This window comes from Leptonotus elevatus, chromosome 13 (genome assembly GCF_054856555.1).
Source record: "Leptonotus elevatus isolate MCC_2025b chromosome 13, RoL_Lele_1.0, whole genome shotgun sequence".
In the NCBI taxonomy this organism is placed as follows: Eukaryota; Metazoa; Chordata; class Actinopteri; order Syngnathiformes; family Syngnathidae; genus Leptonotus; species Leptonotus elevatus.
In genome coordinates, this window is record NC_141251.1 from 7,168,760 (window position 1) to 7,188,065 (window position 19,306).

Consider the following 19,306-nt stretch of genomic DNA (forward strand, 5'->3'; position numbering starts at 1 on the left):
TTCAGCTACTACCGGTATTTGGTTTTCATGGTTGGGTGACTTCAAGTAGAAAAGAGAGTCCGCGTAACTTGAGCACAGTTCATTCCAAGAGGCAATTTTTAGTATATTTTCTTCTATAAGAAATACAAGTGACGTAAAATGACGAGAAGTTAAAATTACCCCCAAAAATGGGTTACCGGTTTATCAACATAGCTGTTTAAAATTAATACTAGTTTCATTACCAGCATTTTCAAAGAAGGAGCAACGTTCACCCTGTCAGAGGTCACTCCACTACTTTGTAATTCACTCTCCATGTATAAATGAAGGGAATGTGCCTTAAATTTTACTTTAAATTATTTTCATTATTTAAAAAAAAATGTCGTTAAAATTTTAGGAACACAACTTTAAGCCATTAATACTTTATTTTACACATGGACCATGTATAAAATAAGAATGTTTCTGCCTCATATTGCACTTAAAGTTGTGTTCCTAAATGAGTAAATTAAAAAAAAAAAATTCTATGGGAAAAAGCATTTTACAAAATAAACTGAGCCATCCAGCCACCATTTTCTGCTTTATTTTTAACACCATCAACTACTACTTTTTTTTTTTTATGGATTTACAGTAATCATCTGCAAATGTTCTGTATTTCTCTATTTTTGTACTATAGATTACCCATGGCGGTGGAACACACCACTTTTAATGAACTCTGCTCTTATCAAATGGTTGTATCTGCCAGACTTCTACACTGTGCCTAACTCCAAAAACCTGATAGGTTGGTTGGTGTTTGTTTGGTCTTGTTTCTGTGTGTGCAAGTGTCTTTTTTTTCTCCGAATGATTTATCCATCTTAAGTTACTTCAGAAACCTTCATATGTGCTCTGTTCCGATTTATTTAATTCCGATTGGTTTTTACAGTACCATATAATTACTGGGGGTGTGCCAAAAAATCAATTCTCATTTTTGTACGATTCAGAATCGATTTTAAATGTCCCAAAATCGATTTTATTTAAATAATTTTATACTGTCTTGCCCCCTTGTTTGTGTGTGCCTTTATTGGGAGCGCTGTTCATGTTATACCTGATTTGCCCACTTAGGGGCAGTGTGGTTCCACGTGCTCTGATACAATTAAGTTGTAGCCACATTAGAGAGTAGAAGGAAAAAGTCATGATCAAATTATTCCAATAAAAGTTTTTTTGCAGTGTAGGAAGAGCTTATGCCGGTGAGTAATGTTAAGATGCTTCTCTGTATACATTCCTGAAGTGTTTTGTATGAATAGCTGTTCTTTTGAGTGATAAAAGTGCCGCGGGTAGTGTGCTAATTAGCATTAGCGAGTCAGACTGGAGTAGATCATGATGATTCTTTGCACACCTATAAATTGAAGCAGAAATTATTGTCAATCAAATCATTTTGAATCAAAAATCATTCTGAATCGAATTGCAGACCAAAAAAAATTGGAATCGAATTGCGAGAAATTCCCACCCCTAATAATTACTACTAATACTAGGATCACAAGTTACTTTGTGATTCCTATCCTTAATATACAAAATGTTTTAATAACAAAGTGATCATATTATGATTATACCACACTGAGAGAATGAACTTTTTTTGCAAATATGAAACAACCCTCCCCCCAATAAACGGGTCAGACTCAGTGTAGGTCTAGTTGTTGATGTTGATGTGTCTCTTGCTCATATTCAATTGCCATTTTCTACTCTGATTTAAAATGCTTTATCCTAATGGGTTATGTATGTCTTTTCCACAGTGGATTTTGTGCTTCTGATTTGTGCGTCACAGCAGTGGAAAGTATTTAAGTGTGAGAATTGCGAGGATTGGGTGGTTAGGGCTGGCGACAATACAGACAACCCTGATCCGATGGAAGGTCGACTTTTTAATCCTGCACCCAATTTTGTAAACTGCAGGTAAATTCAGTATTCTGTCATTTTTTTCCCCCTATGTTACTCATTTTGTGTTCAGCTCGTTAGGTCCACTCTTCCGGTAGAATAAGGCAATCTTTGGGAGGAGCGATATCAGGAAATCGTTATAGGCAGGCAATATTTAATATCAAATTTGCAGTCCAGTGCAGTGAGGAGTGTAGTGGTTTATACATTGGAGAGACCGGGGTTGGTTCGAGGGTCAGAGGTTTAGGGGTGCCAGGCAAGATCAATTTAACAGCCCTGGTTGGTCTCTTATACACTGCTGCCACCTGCTGGCCGTTTTTGTAATAACTACCATTGCTTCATTCTCTCCAGTTCAGAGGCTACATCAAAGGTTTCTGTATGCTCTAGCATAAAAAAAAACAAAAACAAAAAAAAACATAAAACGTATAAATAAGTTTTTGGGATCATGGCAATATTTTAAATGGACCGTTTTTTAAGGTTTGTGGGAGCAAATGAGTTAAAATACCTGGGAACTGTTTGAAATGGTGAATAATGCATAATAGGTCTCCTTTAATGCATTAATTTCTGAACTTTCAGAACCACTTTACTATGTTTACTTTGTTTTAGGTTTGAATTTAGCCCTTCTCAAGAAGAACAATGTACTTTCCATATGAGGGATGTCTTTATTGTTTTAGAAATTGGAAGCTAGAAAAAAAGAAAGAAAAAGGACCTGACATTGAATGCTATGACTGTTTGTCTTGGAAAAGCCGTAGCTTCATTTCACTGTACGAAACATTTGTGCATGAGCAAACCGTGTTCCTCTCTTTTTTCAGGAGTTACCTGGACATGGCTAAGGTTTTGGTCTTTCGCCACTTATTCTGGTTTGTGCTGTCAGTGGTCTTCATCACTGGGGCTACACGGGTCTCAGTGTTTGGATTGGGATACCTTCTCGCTTGTTTTTTCTTTTTATTGTTTGGGACCCAACTATTGATCAAACCCTCCAGGACACGCCTTGCCATGTGGGACTGTCTCATCATCTATAATGTGGCAGTCATCATATCAAAAAATATTCTATCAGTAAGTATGAAATCAATCATGTCAATCATACTGCATTTCCTTTTTTTCTTAAATCACTGTTTTCGAGTAAATGCGTTTGCAAAAAAATACTCTGAATTGGGTATTTAATTTGGATTCATGTAAATATGAATTGTTTCTATGTATGTTTCAGATTCTGGCGTGTGTGTTTGTTATTGAAATGCAGAAGGGCTTTTGTTGGATGATCCAACTCTTCAGTTTAGTTTGCACAGTCAAGGGATACTATGATCGTAAGTATCATCGACACTTGCGACCAGGCATTTGTGGAAGGGTGAAAAATATTCTTGTATTATGATTCCTCATTTCCGTTGCATGGTCGAGCGCAAGTTCTCAGCAATTGACCTTACCGTAAACCACGCCTGCGTGACCTAGTAAACCAATCAAGACGCAAGACGTCATGTCTGCGTCGGCACGTGCGTTTTGCTTCAAGTTGTTTAACTAAATACAGTTCTCCGTCTTCTGATTAAATTGGAGTATGAATATATATATATATATATTTTTTTTTTTTTACTTGCTCATTGACTCCCAAAATTCTGAACACGTAAAGCCCCCCCAAAATAAACAGTAAATAAGCAAGTTATTTAACTAGACATATTGCACCATCTTATGATTGGATTGGTGATCAGAAATCCTTTTTTTTCTTCTTTTTTTTTTACTCGCTGATCGGCAATTGTGATCGGCCCCCAAAATTCGTCATTATATTTTAACTGTGTATGTGTGTGCTTGTTATTTTTTTGTCTTGACAGCAAACGTAGCTAGTGATAAGGACTGCAGCCTCCCGATAGAGGAAGCTGGGATCATCTGGGACAGTATTTGTTTTCTCTTTCTGTTGCTGCAGAGAAGGGTTTTCCTCAGTTTCTATTTCATCCACGTAGTAGCAGAATTGCAGGCATTTCGCAAACAGGCCTCAAGGTAAGACGCAATAAATAAAGGCCCAATTCACACAACAGTGCTGAACTGAAAACAGATGAAATGTTGCTGACTTATTTTTCTTGTCAATTTTGGAACCAGAATTATTATTATTTTTTTGCATCGTTAAATTTAAATGTTCACATGCCACATGCCAAATGGAATCAGACAAGACCTTATTTTGTTTTCTGAAAAGGAGTGCCAATCAACTACTAGCATGCTTATTGCTTTGTCGCCAGTCATTGTTGCAGGGCAGTGTGAACGTTTTCATAATTTGACGTCTGTATGTGAAGTTGTGAACTGTTTTCAATTTTCCATTCTTGTAGATGTCATGGCAATGACTTGTTCCTATTGTTTTGCTCCCAATAATGCCATCTACATCTTTGCAGGGGCTTTGAGCTCTTCAAAGCCACTATAATGAAAAACATTAAATCACACCAACAGGCTGAGATGAAATCCTTATCCCAGCTCAAGAGATCGTAAGTGCTCAAAGTTCAGTGTGTTGACAACATACTTCATTTTTAAATACTAGAAATTATTAGCATAGTATTGTATATATTGTATTTTGTGCACATCATTTTGGGATACAAATGACTAAAGGGAAATACAACAGTTGTCTTTAAGTGGAACCGCTTTGTAGATTTATGTTGACTTTAATTGTTATAGGTGTAGCATACCATGTGAGCATTTCCATATTAACTCATTCAAACCCAAAACATTATAAATACATTTTTTAATACTTGGACCTGCACTCCCAAACATATATTTATAATTACAAAAAAAACGGCCAGCAGGTGGCAGCAGAAATCAGCCAGGGCCATGTTGCAACAAGCTCTTTTTGACAGTGTTTTCACCAGGAATGTGAATAATGATGAAACTTAGCTATATTCTAATGCTAATTGTTGCAAAACGAAAACGGATACAAACTCTAGACTCTAATCTTTTTTTGGTAGGTTGCATGTTTTTATAGCAATAGAACAGAATATTCTGTGGACCTTGCAAAATCTGTCAAAATCCAATAAAACAGCCGCGAGTGAAAGGGGTTGCTTCAGTGAATGGCTCGGAGGGAATGAGTTAAAGGAGATTTTTGCAGTTTAAAAAAAATATAAAATCACATTTTGCCATATTTGACCTGACAGTAGTACATGAATGAGTACGATTATCAGTGGGAAACAAATCAGAGGATCCTTTCATCCATGTTCATAAACTAAAGTTAAACATGCGGTAGATGTCTGACATTGCAGTAATATGGGCAAAACATTCGGTGTTACCTGTGTGGAATGCATGCTTTTCTATTTCCAATGCTAATACAAATTTTTCTTCCTCTTAATATCTGTCAGAATGCACAGAATTCGCTCCAAACAGCAGCGATGCAGAGATGGACATAAAGTTATTGAAGAAGACAAAGATGGAAATAAAGTTATTGAAGAAGACAATCAGAGTCAAAGTGCTGGTAGGAATCATGACTCCAAACTTGGGGACAAAAACCCTATGGTGGTGATGTGCATGCCTGTATCATCTCTGTGTGCCTTACATGAGCCGACAGGCAGACAACTCAATCGCAAATTACAACATAGACACATACACTGTACTACGTTACTAACGGACATGATTATTTTTTTTTTTAGTTACATCTATTTATTATATATCATTTTAGAGGGAATTAAGTGTAGAATGAGAATATATGAATATCTCAATTTAGATTTTTTTGACACATGAGGATCTTTATGCCAGTGTGTGTATACTGTACTATATAAATGGGTGTGTGCTTATGTGTGTTTCTAAGAAACAAAGACGGAGAGAAAGAACGAAAGCTGGCCTCAGCCATGGCTTGACCACGCAACAGGTAAAACACATGCAATGCCACGGAGAAACTCAATATGTATTCCTGATTGTATTTGTGGGAATGCTGAAAGCATTGGATATCATTAGTTCCACTTTTCCATCTAAATGAATGGAGGGTACTGCATGCCTTGGGGGCGCTATTGAGTGATTAAAAATATTTATTTTTGCATTTTTCCATTGGATATCATTCGTTCCACTTTTCCATCTAAATGAATGGAGGGTACTTCATGCCTAGGTGGCGCTATTGAAGTTTTTTTTTCGTTTTTTAATTGGATATGATGAGTTCCACTTTTCCATCTAAATAAATGCATGCCTAGGTGGCGCTATTGAGTGATTATTATTGTTGTTATTTTTATTTTTTTTGCATTTTTCCATTGGATATCATTGTTCCACTTTTCCAACTAAATGAATGGAGGGTACTGCATGCCTAGGTGGCGCTATTGAGTGATTATTATTATTTATTTATTTTTGTTTTATTTTTGCATTTTTCCATCAGATATCATTAGTTCCACTTTTCCATCGTAATGAATGGAGGGTACTTTCAGATATCACTTTTCCATATAAATTTCAACCTGCTTCAAAAATTCACACCTCCCGGCTTCAAGTGTTAGTTTTTTTAATTAATTTATCTTTCAACTACAATTAATACTTTGTAATTTTCACATAATGTATCTTTCAATTTACTTCATAAGCATTCAGCTTGGAATTTGACTAGTAACATTCAGCTATTAGCATTCAGTTTTTCAGCATTCCCACGCAAATTCTGCAGAAATTGCACATAGTCTCGTTACGCTTCATTGTTATAAAGAAGAGAAAACAGTCATATCATTCCTTTACCACAGTGCTGCATTCAGGATGGTACTACCTGTTTGAATCAGACAGTGAGGGTGAATATGAGCTGTTGTCAGAGGAACAGAAGCCTCAGAAGCAGACAGCCTATCAGGTCAGACACTTTTCTGTAATTATTACACTTGATTTACATGTCACTTATTGCATACCGTGTTTTCATTGATGTAGTTGCTTTACTCTCCCAGTTGGCTTATCAGGCATGGGTGAACAATGTGAAAAGAGCTCTGAAAGAACATCAAAGAAACCGAAGACCACAGAGAAGACTTGAAATAGTTGAAGACAAGAGTGCCACACAACAGACTTCACAAGTGGAGGCTTGCTCACTGACAGGTATACATTTGCACATTTTCGTCTTAGACACTGAGATTGATTGATTGAATTGTTCAGACACTTTCACAAATTCATACATATCTCCGAAATAACACCATTAATTTTACTGTTCGCTATTGTATGAATGCAAAATGTCTGACTGTTATGAATCTTTAATTTGTATTGTTCTGAAAGTTCCGTCAAATAATTAAGGTACCATGAATGCAATCTATGACAACTCCCGTACGTGAGGAAGTATGACTAAAGAGAAAAGTAATCAAACTTCATGTGTAATGCAAGCACAATGGTGTTTCTGTAGACTCAGAGGACAATGATGTGTTTGAAGATCTTCAATTAAAGGAGCCAGAGGCGTCTGGTAAGTTCATTTTCTTTTCCTCCACATCCATCGGGACGCATGATCTTGCCTTGCTTTCCTCATCAAGAAAACATTCCTATCTCAACCAAAATAATAATGCCTAAACTTGATTGATAGAGCTAGGGATAGTACATTACACTGTGTTCAAAATTATGATGCGTATTATATAATCATATATATAATCAAACATTTTAACTACTGTTTTGCCTCACCCTTGTTTTGAAAGCATCTCACACTGTTTATATCTGTCTGTGTTTCACAGGTCGTGGAGCGATCGTTCAGAGGCTCTTGGATATCATACGTTTCTTATGGGCCGTAGTTCTAGCAATAATGGATGGATTGACCCAGTGGCTTAACTTACTGACTAAACAGTATAGGGAAACATCAGCTGTTCTGTGCAACGAACGCTACTTCTTCATACACAAGATACAGCAAGTAAATGCAATTTATGGAAAATGTATCTCCAAGCACGCATATTGTAGTAAGATCTTCCTGAAACACTTCTTCTCTAATTCCTGGGAAACTCCATGTTGGCAGCCTCCTCACACACCAGATGACTCTACGGCTGATCAGTCTGAAGGCAGTGAGAGCCCCACACTGGATACTTACTTGAGGCAAACTGAGACTGAGTTCTCAACTCAATACAGGTTAGTGTGAGAAAGTGGGTCGTGAATAGACCCTACCAGGGAGGCTGAGGAGTGCGATCCCTCTATAATTGGAACACACCCTGCACACAATTGGAACACACCCTTTTTCTGCATCCATTGATATAATAACTGCCTTTTTGCAGTGCCGCTGTGACATGCTAATCAAGTTTAAGAGCCTTCTAATATTGTCGGTAGAACGTTGAACTTTTAATAAAGTCTGTTTGATCGCTGTGAATAATGGTCGAAACTACTATCACTAGATGCGAAGGCCTTAGCAATAATTGTAATGTCAGTGTTGATTAGTGATATTGGGCAGTAGCTTGACGGAAGGGTGGGATCTTTGTCTGGCTTTAATAAAAGTTTAATTGGTGCTGTGTTCATGTGAGGCCGTATGTGACCTTTGGTTTTAATTTCTGTAACGACTCTAAAAAACAATGGAGCAAGCATTGACTAAAAATGCTTATAAAAAGCAGCCGGAAAGCCGTCCGCACCGGGTGCTTTGCCATTAGGCATACTGTCTGGAGCACTGTACAGCTCATTTATAGTCAGTGGAGCATCTAGAATATCTTTATGTTCAGTAGATAACTGAAGCATTGCATTTTAATTACAAACTGTCATTTTGTAGGTGTTCTGTAGCTTTATGTGGTTAGTTAGGGTCTGTTGGATGTCTGATACCTTGGCAGCCACCCAATAAGTGTGACACACATTAGATTTTCCCATGGTAAACACATTTTTTTTTGTTATATTATTTGCTTATGTTGAATGTATTGTCTATGTGCTTCATTCCATTAGCCTCTTGGAGCAGACCCGGATTGTGGAGGAGTTGTCTCCTCCTAAACCGAGACTCAACAGCACTGTAAACCTCTTGAGTCCTGAACTCCCGCGTGGCAGCAATGACCTGATAACTGACACGCAATTCATGCAACAACACAGACACTCCAGAACCGCCAGCGAAGTGCTGGGAGACAGGTAGATACAGTGAAGGACTAAGACTAAAGGCTGTCATTTATGCACATCCATTTTAGGGCCGGCCCAGCCTATAAGCATTTGCTTAGGAACCCCTGGCCACTAGGGGGGCCCTAATGTGGCAACCCCCCTTTTATATCTTATTGGTGGTGTTGTTGAGAATCGATTGGAATCGGGACTAACATTCTGATTATCTCAATGGCGCATACTCTCATTGGGTGTTTTAGAGGTGAAAGCAACAGGATGCACACCACATAGCATGATGCCATCCAGGATCATCTCGTCTGCTGCCTAATGTGCACAATAAAAATAAATAAATAAAAATCACCATAAACATATTTACTTCTTGCAATGTGAAGAAAAACATATTTTTACCTTTCTTTACACTGCAAACAGGAGGAGCTTGAGTGGTGGTGCTGGATCCACAATCTAATGTAAGGAAAAAGGTACATTACAAAAAATACTTTTTTGTTGCTGCACTTGGAGATTGCACTTGCACTTATTACCACAAGCCTTGTGTTCCTGATTGCACGGCATCCAATTTATCGTTGATCATTTCATTTATTCCGTGGTTTTAGCCGAACTGACCTGGCCAGTTTTTTTTATTTTTTTTATTTTTATTTTTTTTATTTTTATTTTTTTTTATCGAGCACTGTCTGCTACCTACTCCACATAATTCATGATATGTAGCACACGAGGCAATAGATAGTAGGGGCACAATGTGACATGGACGGATGACAGTGAAAGGGCTCATCTTGAAGTTACGAAATTTACCATGGGACCAAGTTCGTGCTTACCTCGACGGGGACTCAGCTTGCCCCCGGAGCTGAATCCGTCGGGATGTGCACGGATGCTCATGGTTCCCCTTCGATCCCGATGGCGATGCGGCTTTCTTCTGAAGTTTTACTTGACGAGGGGGTTTCTGGTAAAAAGCCCTGTGATGTTTGCTGCATGGCTTTTTAAGGCCCATGGCATGCTGCCTCTATGCCGTTTTGCCCACGAAGCTTCATCCAGTGAACGGGGAAGTCAGGAGACGTGTGATCACCCGGTGGCTTCCCACATCTTGACAAATTTTGTATCGCTAACGCTCTTCCACATACTACCAGTACCATCTACTTCCTTGTCCACTGTGGGCTTCATTCAACTCCCCAACATGCTGGCTATCCTCTGATCAAAGCTACCGTTGCCATCTACTGGCAGCTACACCTCAATACAATCATTTTTAAGCTCGATACTTTGCCTGGGACTTGCATAAGGTCCTACTACGTCCTGTGCATAAAAACCCCTGCAAAACCCGAGTTTATTCGTGGATGGCACTTAACATTTGGATTAAAAACCACAGTTAATTCGTGGATGGCATTGAACGAGTTAAGGGAGAAGTGCACAACTTCCATGTGCGCGTCTATGTGCCTGTGTGCGCACACGCGCAATCTGATTCGCTGGTTAAAATGTCAGTGACACAAACAACAGAAAAATATCATAGTTACTTTGTTGAGTAACTACTTTTACAAAACAGTAACTCCGTTGCTATTGCTAACTGAATTCCTTTTTATAATAAGTAATTTGTAACTATAATTAGTTTTATACATGTAGTTGACTGGATGATGACAATGACTAACAGACCTGTTTGTGATATTCTATTTTGCCTCCCTAGGGACTTCTTTATTGAAGAGCTAGAAGAGAGCACAACGTTCTACAACAACCAAAACCGCATGCTGAAGCTGCTGTTCGCCACACACAGTCTGCTGGCTGCCAACTCTGAGCTAGTTTGTTATCTCATCATAATATTGAATAATGTGGTCAGTGCCTCCGTGATATCACTGGTATTGCCGATTATGGTCTTTCTATGGGCTATGTTGACTGTCCCAAGACCAACCAAAAATTTTTGGATGACTGCCATTGTCTACACGGAGGTAGGTAATGTCTGACAAAAATCGATCTCGTGTCTGTCTGGAAATCTGTCTGTCTGTCTATCTATCTATCTATCTATCTATCTATCTATCTATCTATCTATCTATCTATCTATCTATCTATCTATCTATCTATCTATCTATCTATCTATCTATCTATCTATCTATCTATCTATCTATCTATCTATCTGTCTGTCTGTCTGTCTGTCTGTCTGTCTGTCTGTCTGTCTGTCTGTCTCTCTCTCCCTCTCTATCTGTCTGTCTGTCCATCCATCCATCCATCTGCTACCTGGCCCTGTGTGGAAAATGCTCCCCCTCGTTTTTAAATCACAAATTATTTGTGGTTAATCACATTATTTGGAAAGCTGAGTTTATTTAAAAAAAATAATAATAATTTGAGTAAAGTATCCGCGACCCTTGTGAGGACAAGCGGTACAGAAAATGGATGGATGGATGAGTAAAGTATCTGAAAAAACTGCAACAAAACGTTTCGTACTAAACAACCCCGATAGCTAGGTAAAATTGACCCGGGTCAGTCGTTTTTGACCCTAATTGGGCTATTTCTGACTTAAGAGTGTCTGAGTTTTCAGTATGTTATTACAGGTTTTCTCAGTCGCTTTGGTACATTTCTCGAATCATCTTCAAAATTTGCAAAACATGAAGTACATTTTTCAAAACAAATAGCAAAACATCATGGATACCCTGCAAAGGTGCTTTGTGGTGTGTTTGTGCTGTATTTTGTGTTACGAAATTGATACTTATTTTATTTATTTATTTACTTATTAACTCAGTCATTTACTTACATCTTGTTATTCATTTATTGATGTTTATTTACTTGCATACTTACTTAAAAATATTTGTTTTGTTGTTCTCGGAATTAACTTTAAAAAAATGGATTAAACATTAAAAGCCACATTGCAGTTGAAACTGATGAATCAATTTCTACTGAGATCATTGTGGTGGCTTGTCATGAAGATAAATTAGCAATGAATTGATATGTCTGGCTATCTATGCCTCTCTCCAGGTGATGGTCGTGGTAAAATACCTTTTTCAGTTTGGATTTTTTCCCTGGAACAGTGTTTATGAGATGAAGTTAAATGAAGACAAGCCTTTCTTTCCACCTCGCATCCTGGGTCTGGAGAAGACAGACACCTACATAAGATATGATCTCCTTCAACTACTGGCTCTGTTCTTCCATAGGTCCTTACTCATGGTGAGTTATTTAGTATAACTTGAAATTGTTACTTCAGAAAATCAAAGTATAATATTTTCTAAACATTTATTCCCAATGGAAATAATGGGAAAAAAGATTTGATCTATTCTTCAACCCTACACCTTGTGATCATAAAACTTTTATTAACTTTAGGGCTACCGTATTTTCCGGACTATAAGTTGCCCAGGAGTATAAACGGTATCGTATAATTAGGTAGGGAAAAAAACATACGTAAGTAAATAAATAAATAAGTCAGATTTTTTTGCGGGTCATTTATTTGACAAACTTGACCAAAAACAGACATTACGTCATCTTGGAAGGCAAGTTAAAACACGAATAAAAGAAGAGAGAACAGGCTCAATAGGTGTAAAATATGATAAAACAATGAAGATTGTGGCTTGTGGTCTGCAGAATATGATTTTCTTATGGGGGGAATTTTTGCTCTGTCGTTCTGAGTTGTCTTTGTAAGCTAGCATTTACTGTTTAGATTTTTAATTGTTTACTTATTCACTCCCAGCCATTTTCACAGAAGCAACCCCCTTCACTCCCAACTTTTTTTTACTGGATTTTGACTGATTTTGCAAGGCCCATAGAATATTGTGTTCTATTGCTATAAAGACATGGAACCTACCAAAAGAAAGATTAGAGTATTTTCTTTCATCAGGAAAAAAAAGTATATTTGTATCTGTTTCTTCTTTTTGGCGGAGTTCCAGCTGTGCTGGCTTTGCAGGTTCTACTATTTGTCAAGAGTTGCTCTCACAGGGGCAAACAAAAATATGCATCTTTATTTACTGTATATTTATACAGCGTTACGGCTTGTGGGACCACAAAGAACCCTTGGTGGAACAAAGTGACTCATCAGATAATAGCAAGGAGGGAAAAAGCAAAAACAAAGACGACAGATTGAACTCAGCATCTACCACCGAAAACCTCGATATCACTGACCTGGAACACCATGAAAAGGTATGTGTAAACAAGAGTAATTCAAACTTTCGGACATTGGTCATCTGACTGGCTGACTGACTTTCTACATAGGCGTTTAACTCGTTTTTTTTGTTGTCCAGCTTTTTCCAGCTGACTCAACAGCATTCCAGGACAAACGAGAAAGTGTGTCAAGGCTGAATCATTCCAGAAAGCTGAAAAAGGATGAAATTACCGGGAGCAAAGAAGAGGTCTTGGAGGAAATCACACAGAAAAGCAGCAGCCTTCACTTACGCAAGAAACCCAAAGAGCTTAAAAAACAGAGCTCTCAAGGTTTGTGCCGTATGTGAATGTACTTACTTTTTGCAAAGAGGGCCAGATTTGGTGAGATAAAAATGTGAAGCCATTCAGCTTCCAAAAGGTTCGTTCCTCGTTACCTTGTCGTAGTTTGCGTGTTTTGTCCGGTCATGCCTCTTGATAAACATAAAACAGCCATAGATAGTTGTTTTGTATTTCAGTGATAACATATGCCATTTTCCACTTGTCCTGGAAGGCACGGCCCTCTCTGTCAACTGTCCTTTTCTTTGCTTGTCTCCATTTTAGAAATGGGCTAGAAAGGGTCGCACAAGCGTCATTTAGCAAAATTCACAAATTCACTCCGACGCCTAATACTACCACGAGAGCGGTGTGTTCAGAGGGGAAGAGTGTGCTTAGGAATGTATTTCCAAACACAGCTGCCATCTTTGGGTGAAATATGAAATGGTTTTTTTAATTTTTTATTTTTATTTTTTTGTACATGTTTATTTTCTACAGTGGTCAATAGTGCTAACGGGCCACGCATGATTAATTTTATGCCATTGGCTGCAGAGCGGTGGAAATTTGGACACGATCCGCAATTGGCCCCGGGGCCAGATTCTGGACGTGCCTGGTCTAAAGTGTTACTTACATAGGGGTGGCATGGCTCAGTGGTAGAGTGGTCATCTCCCATCTGTGAGGTTGTGGGTTGGATCCTCACTCCTGGTGACCATGTCGAAGTGTCTGGACCCTGATTTTGCTCCCAGTGTACCTGGCATGGCTGCAGCCCACCACTGGCGTAGGAATGTGTGTGTGAATGTCAGGCTTTGTAAAGTGTTTTGGGTACCATATGTAGATAAAAAAGCAGTCCATTTACCATTTTATAAGTAAATGGCATAGGATCACTAAGGATGAATGAAATGGATCAAAACAGAGTACCAGACCAGAGTATTGAGGGTGTGCGACTTTTTAAGCCAAAAGTCTGCAAAAGTGCGAACTGTAAAGCATTTACAATTGTCAATTAGTGTGGAATCCATGCAGAGCCAAACACAAATGTCCATGGAAACCTTTCCGGATAAACATATTAATATGATATCTGCAGCTTCTGCTAATTGTTTGGAATTTACTTGACACATCAAGGATCTAATAGTTTTGACTCGGTTGATGAACATTAGTTCATCTTAGGCCACTTGGATGGAGCCAAGTCAATTTTGTGGCTATTTAAGGTTCATCTTGGTCATACAGTATAGAATGTGTAATTTGCTTGTTTATGTTTCTATTTTTTTTAATTTATTCATCCGCGGCTGTGTTGACTATTCTAGTGAAGACCACTGCTGAGAACACACATCCGGGCAAAGACCTTGCAACAAGGAAGAAGAAAGTCAGAAGGAAAGAAGGAACCAACAATAGAATACAGACTATCAGACACAAGATAAAACAAGCATTTACTAATGGGTTAGTTAATGCTTTTTAAAAAAAAAAATGTTTTAAATAAATGTTTGTTACAAATGTATTCATGTAATACAATCACATGCCATATTTCACCAGTTCCTTTATTTTTCCTGTCAAGTGAAAACATTTGAGTTTGCAGACAAAAAAAATATATGAGACGAGAGTTAATGAAGTAGCAAAATTTACTCAGAGGTCTACACAACGTGTTGTCAGTCATTTGGAAGAAAACTTCCGCCAAATTGATTGTGAGATCCTGGAGTTCATCTGGTGAAAGAAGTGGAAGGTTGGCCAAGTCAATATCTAGACTTAAACCCTATATAGTATGCATTTAACTGTTAAATAGAACTCTGACCCCAAAACAATCAACTTAAAGAGGGCAAGGGAGTATTTGTCTAATTCACTTTAATGAAGTACTTTTGCTCACCTAAAAATTTGTTGTTGCTGGAAATACTATACTTGGAAATATTAAGTGAAATTTTGATATTTTGTCTCATAATAATCGCTTCATGTCAAACCTAAATATTTCAGCCTACAGCAAGGATAAAGTATTTGGCTTCATTATTGTAAGTGTAACACATCTGCCTCCCTTGACAGGATTCAGAGACTTTACAAACCCGTTCAGGGATTCTTCTTCGATACACTCCAAGCTGATTATCGTGTTGCCACTGATGTCTACGCACTCATGTTCCTGACTGATGTCATCGATTTTATCATCATTGTCTTTGGATTTTGGGCTTTCGGGGTAAGTAAAAGTTAGCCATTTACCCTACTCATTCCGAATCTGATTGCCCCCATTCCAGCAGAGTATAAGAGATCAACTAGGGCCATGTGGCACAAAGCTCTTTTCCCCCACTGTTTTAAACAGATTTGTGAATAATGATGAAACTTAGATATATTCTAATGCTAATTGGTGCAAAATGGAAACAGATAGAAATATTGAGACTCTAATCTTTCTTTTGGTACAAAACCACTGTGGTGAAAAAAAAATAAAATATATATTTATAAAGAGGGAGCAAAATCGTCCATCGTTACTCTGTACGATGAAAAAAAAAAGCCGCAAGATGAGAAATCTTTCTTTCGGTACAAAACCACTGTGGTGAAAATAAAAAAATATATATATTTATGAAGAGGGAGCAAAATCGTCCATACATAAAAGCGTTACTCTGTACGATGAAAAAAAAAAAGCCGCAAGATGAGAAAAAAAAATCGAATTATTGCAGAACAATATTGTCAGCCTCAACCCAGTCCATTATAATATACAGCACAATAGCTCATCTTAATCACTTTCTTGTATTTGCCCCCTTAGAAACACAGTGCAGCAGCAGATATCACATCCACCTTGTCAGAGGACCAAGTTCCTGAAGCATTTCTGGTGATGCTTCTCATCCAGTTCACCACCATGATCATCGACAGAGCTTTGTATCTGCGGAAGGCTGTCCTGGGGAAACTCATTTTCCAGGTTGAGTTTACATCTTCAATATTATTCGTATCATCAAGCCCCTTGGTTCTATTCTGAAGCAGTCTGTACTTTTTAATGGAATTCCATCCACAGTATCACAATATTTCCATTCAACATGTCCAATTTGACATTTTGAGTGTACAATGCTTCTTGATATTTTCATCTTAAGCTGACACGAACCCAAAATAGTGGCTGTATTTTGAGCTTGAAAACATGAACGTCTCTCATATCTCCATTGTTGTTTATGCTGCAGTAGTGATGGTAATTTTGATGATTCGCTGTCATTTGATTACTCGTCTGGAATACGTAACATGTTTGATTAGTTGCTACTAAAAAAAAAAAAAAAATGAACATATTGGAGTAACACATTATTAAGTAACGCATTACTGGCATCGCTGGTCACCACAAGTGTCGTGTTTCTTGAGTCATTCTCACCTTTTGCGTTCATCAAAAGCCTTTCTGAAGTTGTATGTGCTTATTTATTGAGTGCATTTTAAGCATTGCATCCTTTTGCTCTTATCTAAGGTTGTTCTTGTCTTTGGGATACACCTGTGGATGTTCTTTATCCTCCCCGCTGTCACTGAAAGGTGAATTTCAATAAAACTATTTAATCATTTTATTTTTATACTTTAACATGGTGACGAACCAAATTGTATGGTTTTATTATTTTCTTAATCATTATCCTAATTGTCTCTACCGCTTTTTCTATTTGTAGGAGATTCGATCAGAACTTTGTGGCTCAGCTGTGGTACTTCGTCAAGTGCATTTACTTTGCCCTGTCAGCATATCAGATCCGTTGCGGGTACCCTACTCGTATTCTTGGAAACTTCCTCACCAAAAACTACACCCACCTCAACTTGTTTCTCTTCCAAGGGTACAAACACAAAGCAAAACTGAATCTTTCGATGATTTTATATTGTTTGTTTATTGTGCGTGTGTGTGTGTGTAGGTTTCGTCTGGTTCCTTTCCTTGTAGAGCTGCGAGCAGTAATGGACTGGGTTTGGACGGATACCACTCTGTCTCTGTCCAACTGGATGTGTGTAGAGGACATTTATGCAAATATTTTCATTATCAAATGCAGCCGCGAGACAGAGAAGGTAATACTAATACATACCTACTCAGCTTTTGGGCCATGACAGGGGTGACCAAAGTCCGACGCGGGGACAATTTGTGGTTTCCGTTTGTTTTGTTTTTTGTTTTGTTTTTTTTGCCATATATTGTAGCCATAAATAACACTTAAGACAAAAAAAAAAAAGTGGTTGTTTCCATGTACCCCCCGCTATGTGCTCATGTGCCACTAGGGGTATGTGGATCCCTGGTTGGGAAACACTGCTATATAACATCACACTAATATGAATAACTATTTGCTTTGTCACATACAGTATGTATATACAAATCCGAAATGGTTATGTATTGGTTACATATATTGCTCAGCATAAATGAATGAGCGTAAATGAGTACACCCCAACGGGGTTGGAAGAACACCTTTAGTTTCCTTTCATAATCAAGATTATCTATGGAATACTATACTACAAAATACTCCCACAAGTGTTGGCCATCGATTGCAAAACAATATTTTTTAATTAGTTCACACAAAAAAAAAAAAATTCTTAACATTTTGTCAAAATTGTGGAAAATTGTTCTTATGTTCATTGAGATATTAAATAAAATCTTTATATTTTTCAAAGAGGGTATATATATATATTATATATTGATTAATTTCAATACCTAACCTTATCCTTACAAATATTTTCCCCTCAGAAATATCCCCAGCCTAAAGGACAAAAGAAAAAGAAGATGGTGAAATATGGAATGGGCGGGCTCATCATCGTCCTCTTAGTGTGCATCATCTGGTTTCCGCTGCTCTTCATTTCATTGGTCAGATCTGTCGTGGGTGTTATAAACCACCCCATTGATGTCACTGTTACGGTCAAGCTGGGAGGATATGAGGTAATCATTATGTCCAACTGTCTTTACTATCATTTGTATTACTTATTTGAAGCCCTAAATGGTGTTGGTTCATGCTTAAATAGTGTTAACTACAGTATGTAAGTACAGTTTCTTGGTGTGTGGGCTGAATATAGAAATAATTGTTGATTTCGTCCAACAACCCCCCCAGCGTCCCCTTGTGCAATTTATTGCAGAGGTCAATTGACATCTTGATTCATGTTGGGTGGGGAAAATGATAAACTTGTTCTGTTATTGTTTTAAAACTGATGACATTTTTAGTCGTGTTTTATTGAAGTCTCTATATTTCTGTGTGCGCAGCCTCTCTTTACCATGAGTGTCCAGCAGCAGTCCATCCAACCTTTTACAGAGGTGGAATATGAAAAACTCAGCAAAAAGTTTGGAAACAATGCGGTGCGTCATGATTTTAGTCATTTTCCAAGGCTCCCTATGTGTTTTAGTACTTGTTTGACTTCAGACCGATAACAGAATTTGTAAAAAAAAAAAAAAAAAAAAAAAAAAAAAAGTGAAGCGCTGTGAATACTTTCCGGATGCACTGTATAGTTAAAAACACCTGTCTGTGCAGTAAAATCCAGATTTTCAAATCTAATGTACAAACAGTTTTTGTCATCTACTAAATCTTTGTCTGATGTGAAACCACTAGTAGTTTCATACCTCAAGTCCTTTAATTTCTATGAAGACATCAACTTCACTAAAAGCAATTTTCCCTTTATGAACAAGTCCCCTAATATCTCAAGAGAGCCGTGGTCTGTGATTAGAACAAATTTGTCAATAACATTTGTGTTAGGGAAGCAAATACTCTGCTACGTACGGGTGCAAGACAGAGAAACTATTGAGGAATATTCAAACCACTGACATTAACTCATTCACTGCCATTGACGGCTATAAACGTCAAAAATTCATTTGAACTATTTCTATTAGTTTAACATTTTTTTCCACTTTTGTTAAGAGTATGAAAACCTAAAAAAATATTGTATTGTACATTTAGAACAGATTAAAAAATTTAATTGTCATTAATTGCATGACTTCAATAATTAACTCACAATGAATCACACATCTTATATATGTTCTAAATGTACAATAAAAAAAATCTAGGTTTTCATACTCTTGTTAACAAAAGTGGAAAAACATGTTAAACTAATAGAAATAGTTCAAATGAATTTTTGACGTCTATTGCCGTCAATGGCAGTGAATGAGTTAAAATACAAATACTGTTTTTGTCAATTTAATGAACTG

The 19,306-nt window shown here is 37.5% G+C and overlaps 1 protein-coding gene across 2 annotated transcripts in view; it reads left to right on the forward strand.

Moving 5' to 3' along the window:
* piezo1 (piezo type mechanosensitive ion channel component 1 (Er blood group)) overlaps positions 1-19,306 on the forward strand; it is a 42,642-nt gene that overhangs the window by 17,685 nt on the left and 5,651 nt on the right. For both annotated transcript variants that reach the window (XR_015096831.1, XM_086092510.1), the window contains exons 23-48: positions 650-754; positions 1,743-1,899; positions 2,691-2,934; positions 3,086-3,182; positions 3,699-3,864; positions 4,251-4,340; positions 5,202-5,314; positions 5,648-5,707; positions 6,549-6,649; positions 6,741-6,885; positions 7,184-7,240; positions 7,503-7,675; positions 7,778-7,887; positions 8,680-8,856; positions 10,508-10,766; positions 11,788-11,976; positions 12,784-12,939; positions 13,041-13,230; positions 14,514-14,646; positions 15,238-15,385; positions 15,950-16,102; positions 16,628-16,689; positions 16,818-16,976; positions 17,052-17,199; positions 17,864-18,052; positions 18,371-18,463. Coding sequence is in view for 1 of the 2 variants with exons in the window: in XM_086092510.1 (XP_085948636.1) it covers positions 650-754; positions 1,743-1,899; positions 2,691-2,934; positions 3,086-3,182; positions 3,699-3,864; positions 4,251-4,340; positions 5,202-5,314; positions 5,648-5,707; positions 6,549-6,649; positions 6,741-6,885; positions 7,184-7,240; positions 7,503-7,675; positions 7,778-7,887; positions 8,680-8,856; positions 10,508-10,766; positions 11,788-11,976; positions 12,784-12,939; positions 13,041-13,230; positions 14,514-14,646; positions 15,238-15,385; positions 15,950-16,102; positions 16,628-16,689; positions 16,818-16,976; positions 17,052-17,199; positions 17,864-18,052; positions 18,371-18,463 (3,674 nt within the window). In the remaining variant the exon portion in view is untranslated. The remainder of the gene's footprint in view (positions 1-649; positions 755-1,742; positions 1,900-2,690; positions 2,935-3,085; positions 3,183-3,698; positions 3,865-4,250; positions 4,341-5,201; positions 5,315-5,647; positions 5,708-6,548; positions 6,650-6,740; positions 6,886-7,183; positions 7,241-7,502; positions 7,676-7,777; positions 7,888-8,679; positions 8,857-10,507; positions 10,767-11,787; positions 11,977-12,783; positions 12,940-13,040; positions 13,231-14,513; positions 14,647-15,237; positions 15,386-15,949; positions 16,103-16,627; positions 16,690-16,817; positions 16,977-17,051; positions 17,200-17,863; positions 18,053-18,370; positions 18,464-19,306) is intronic.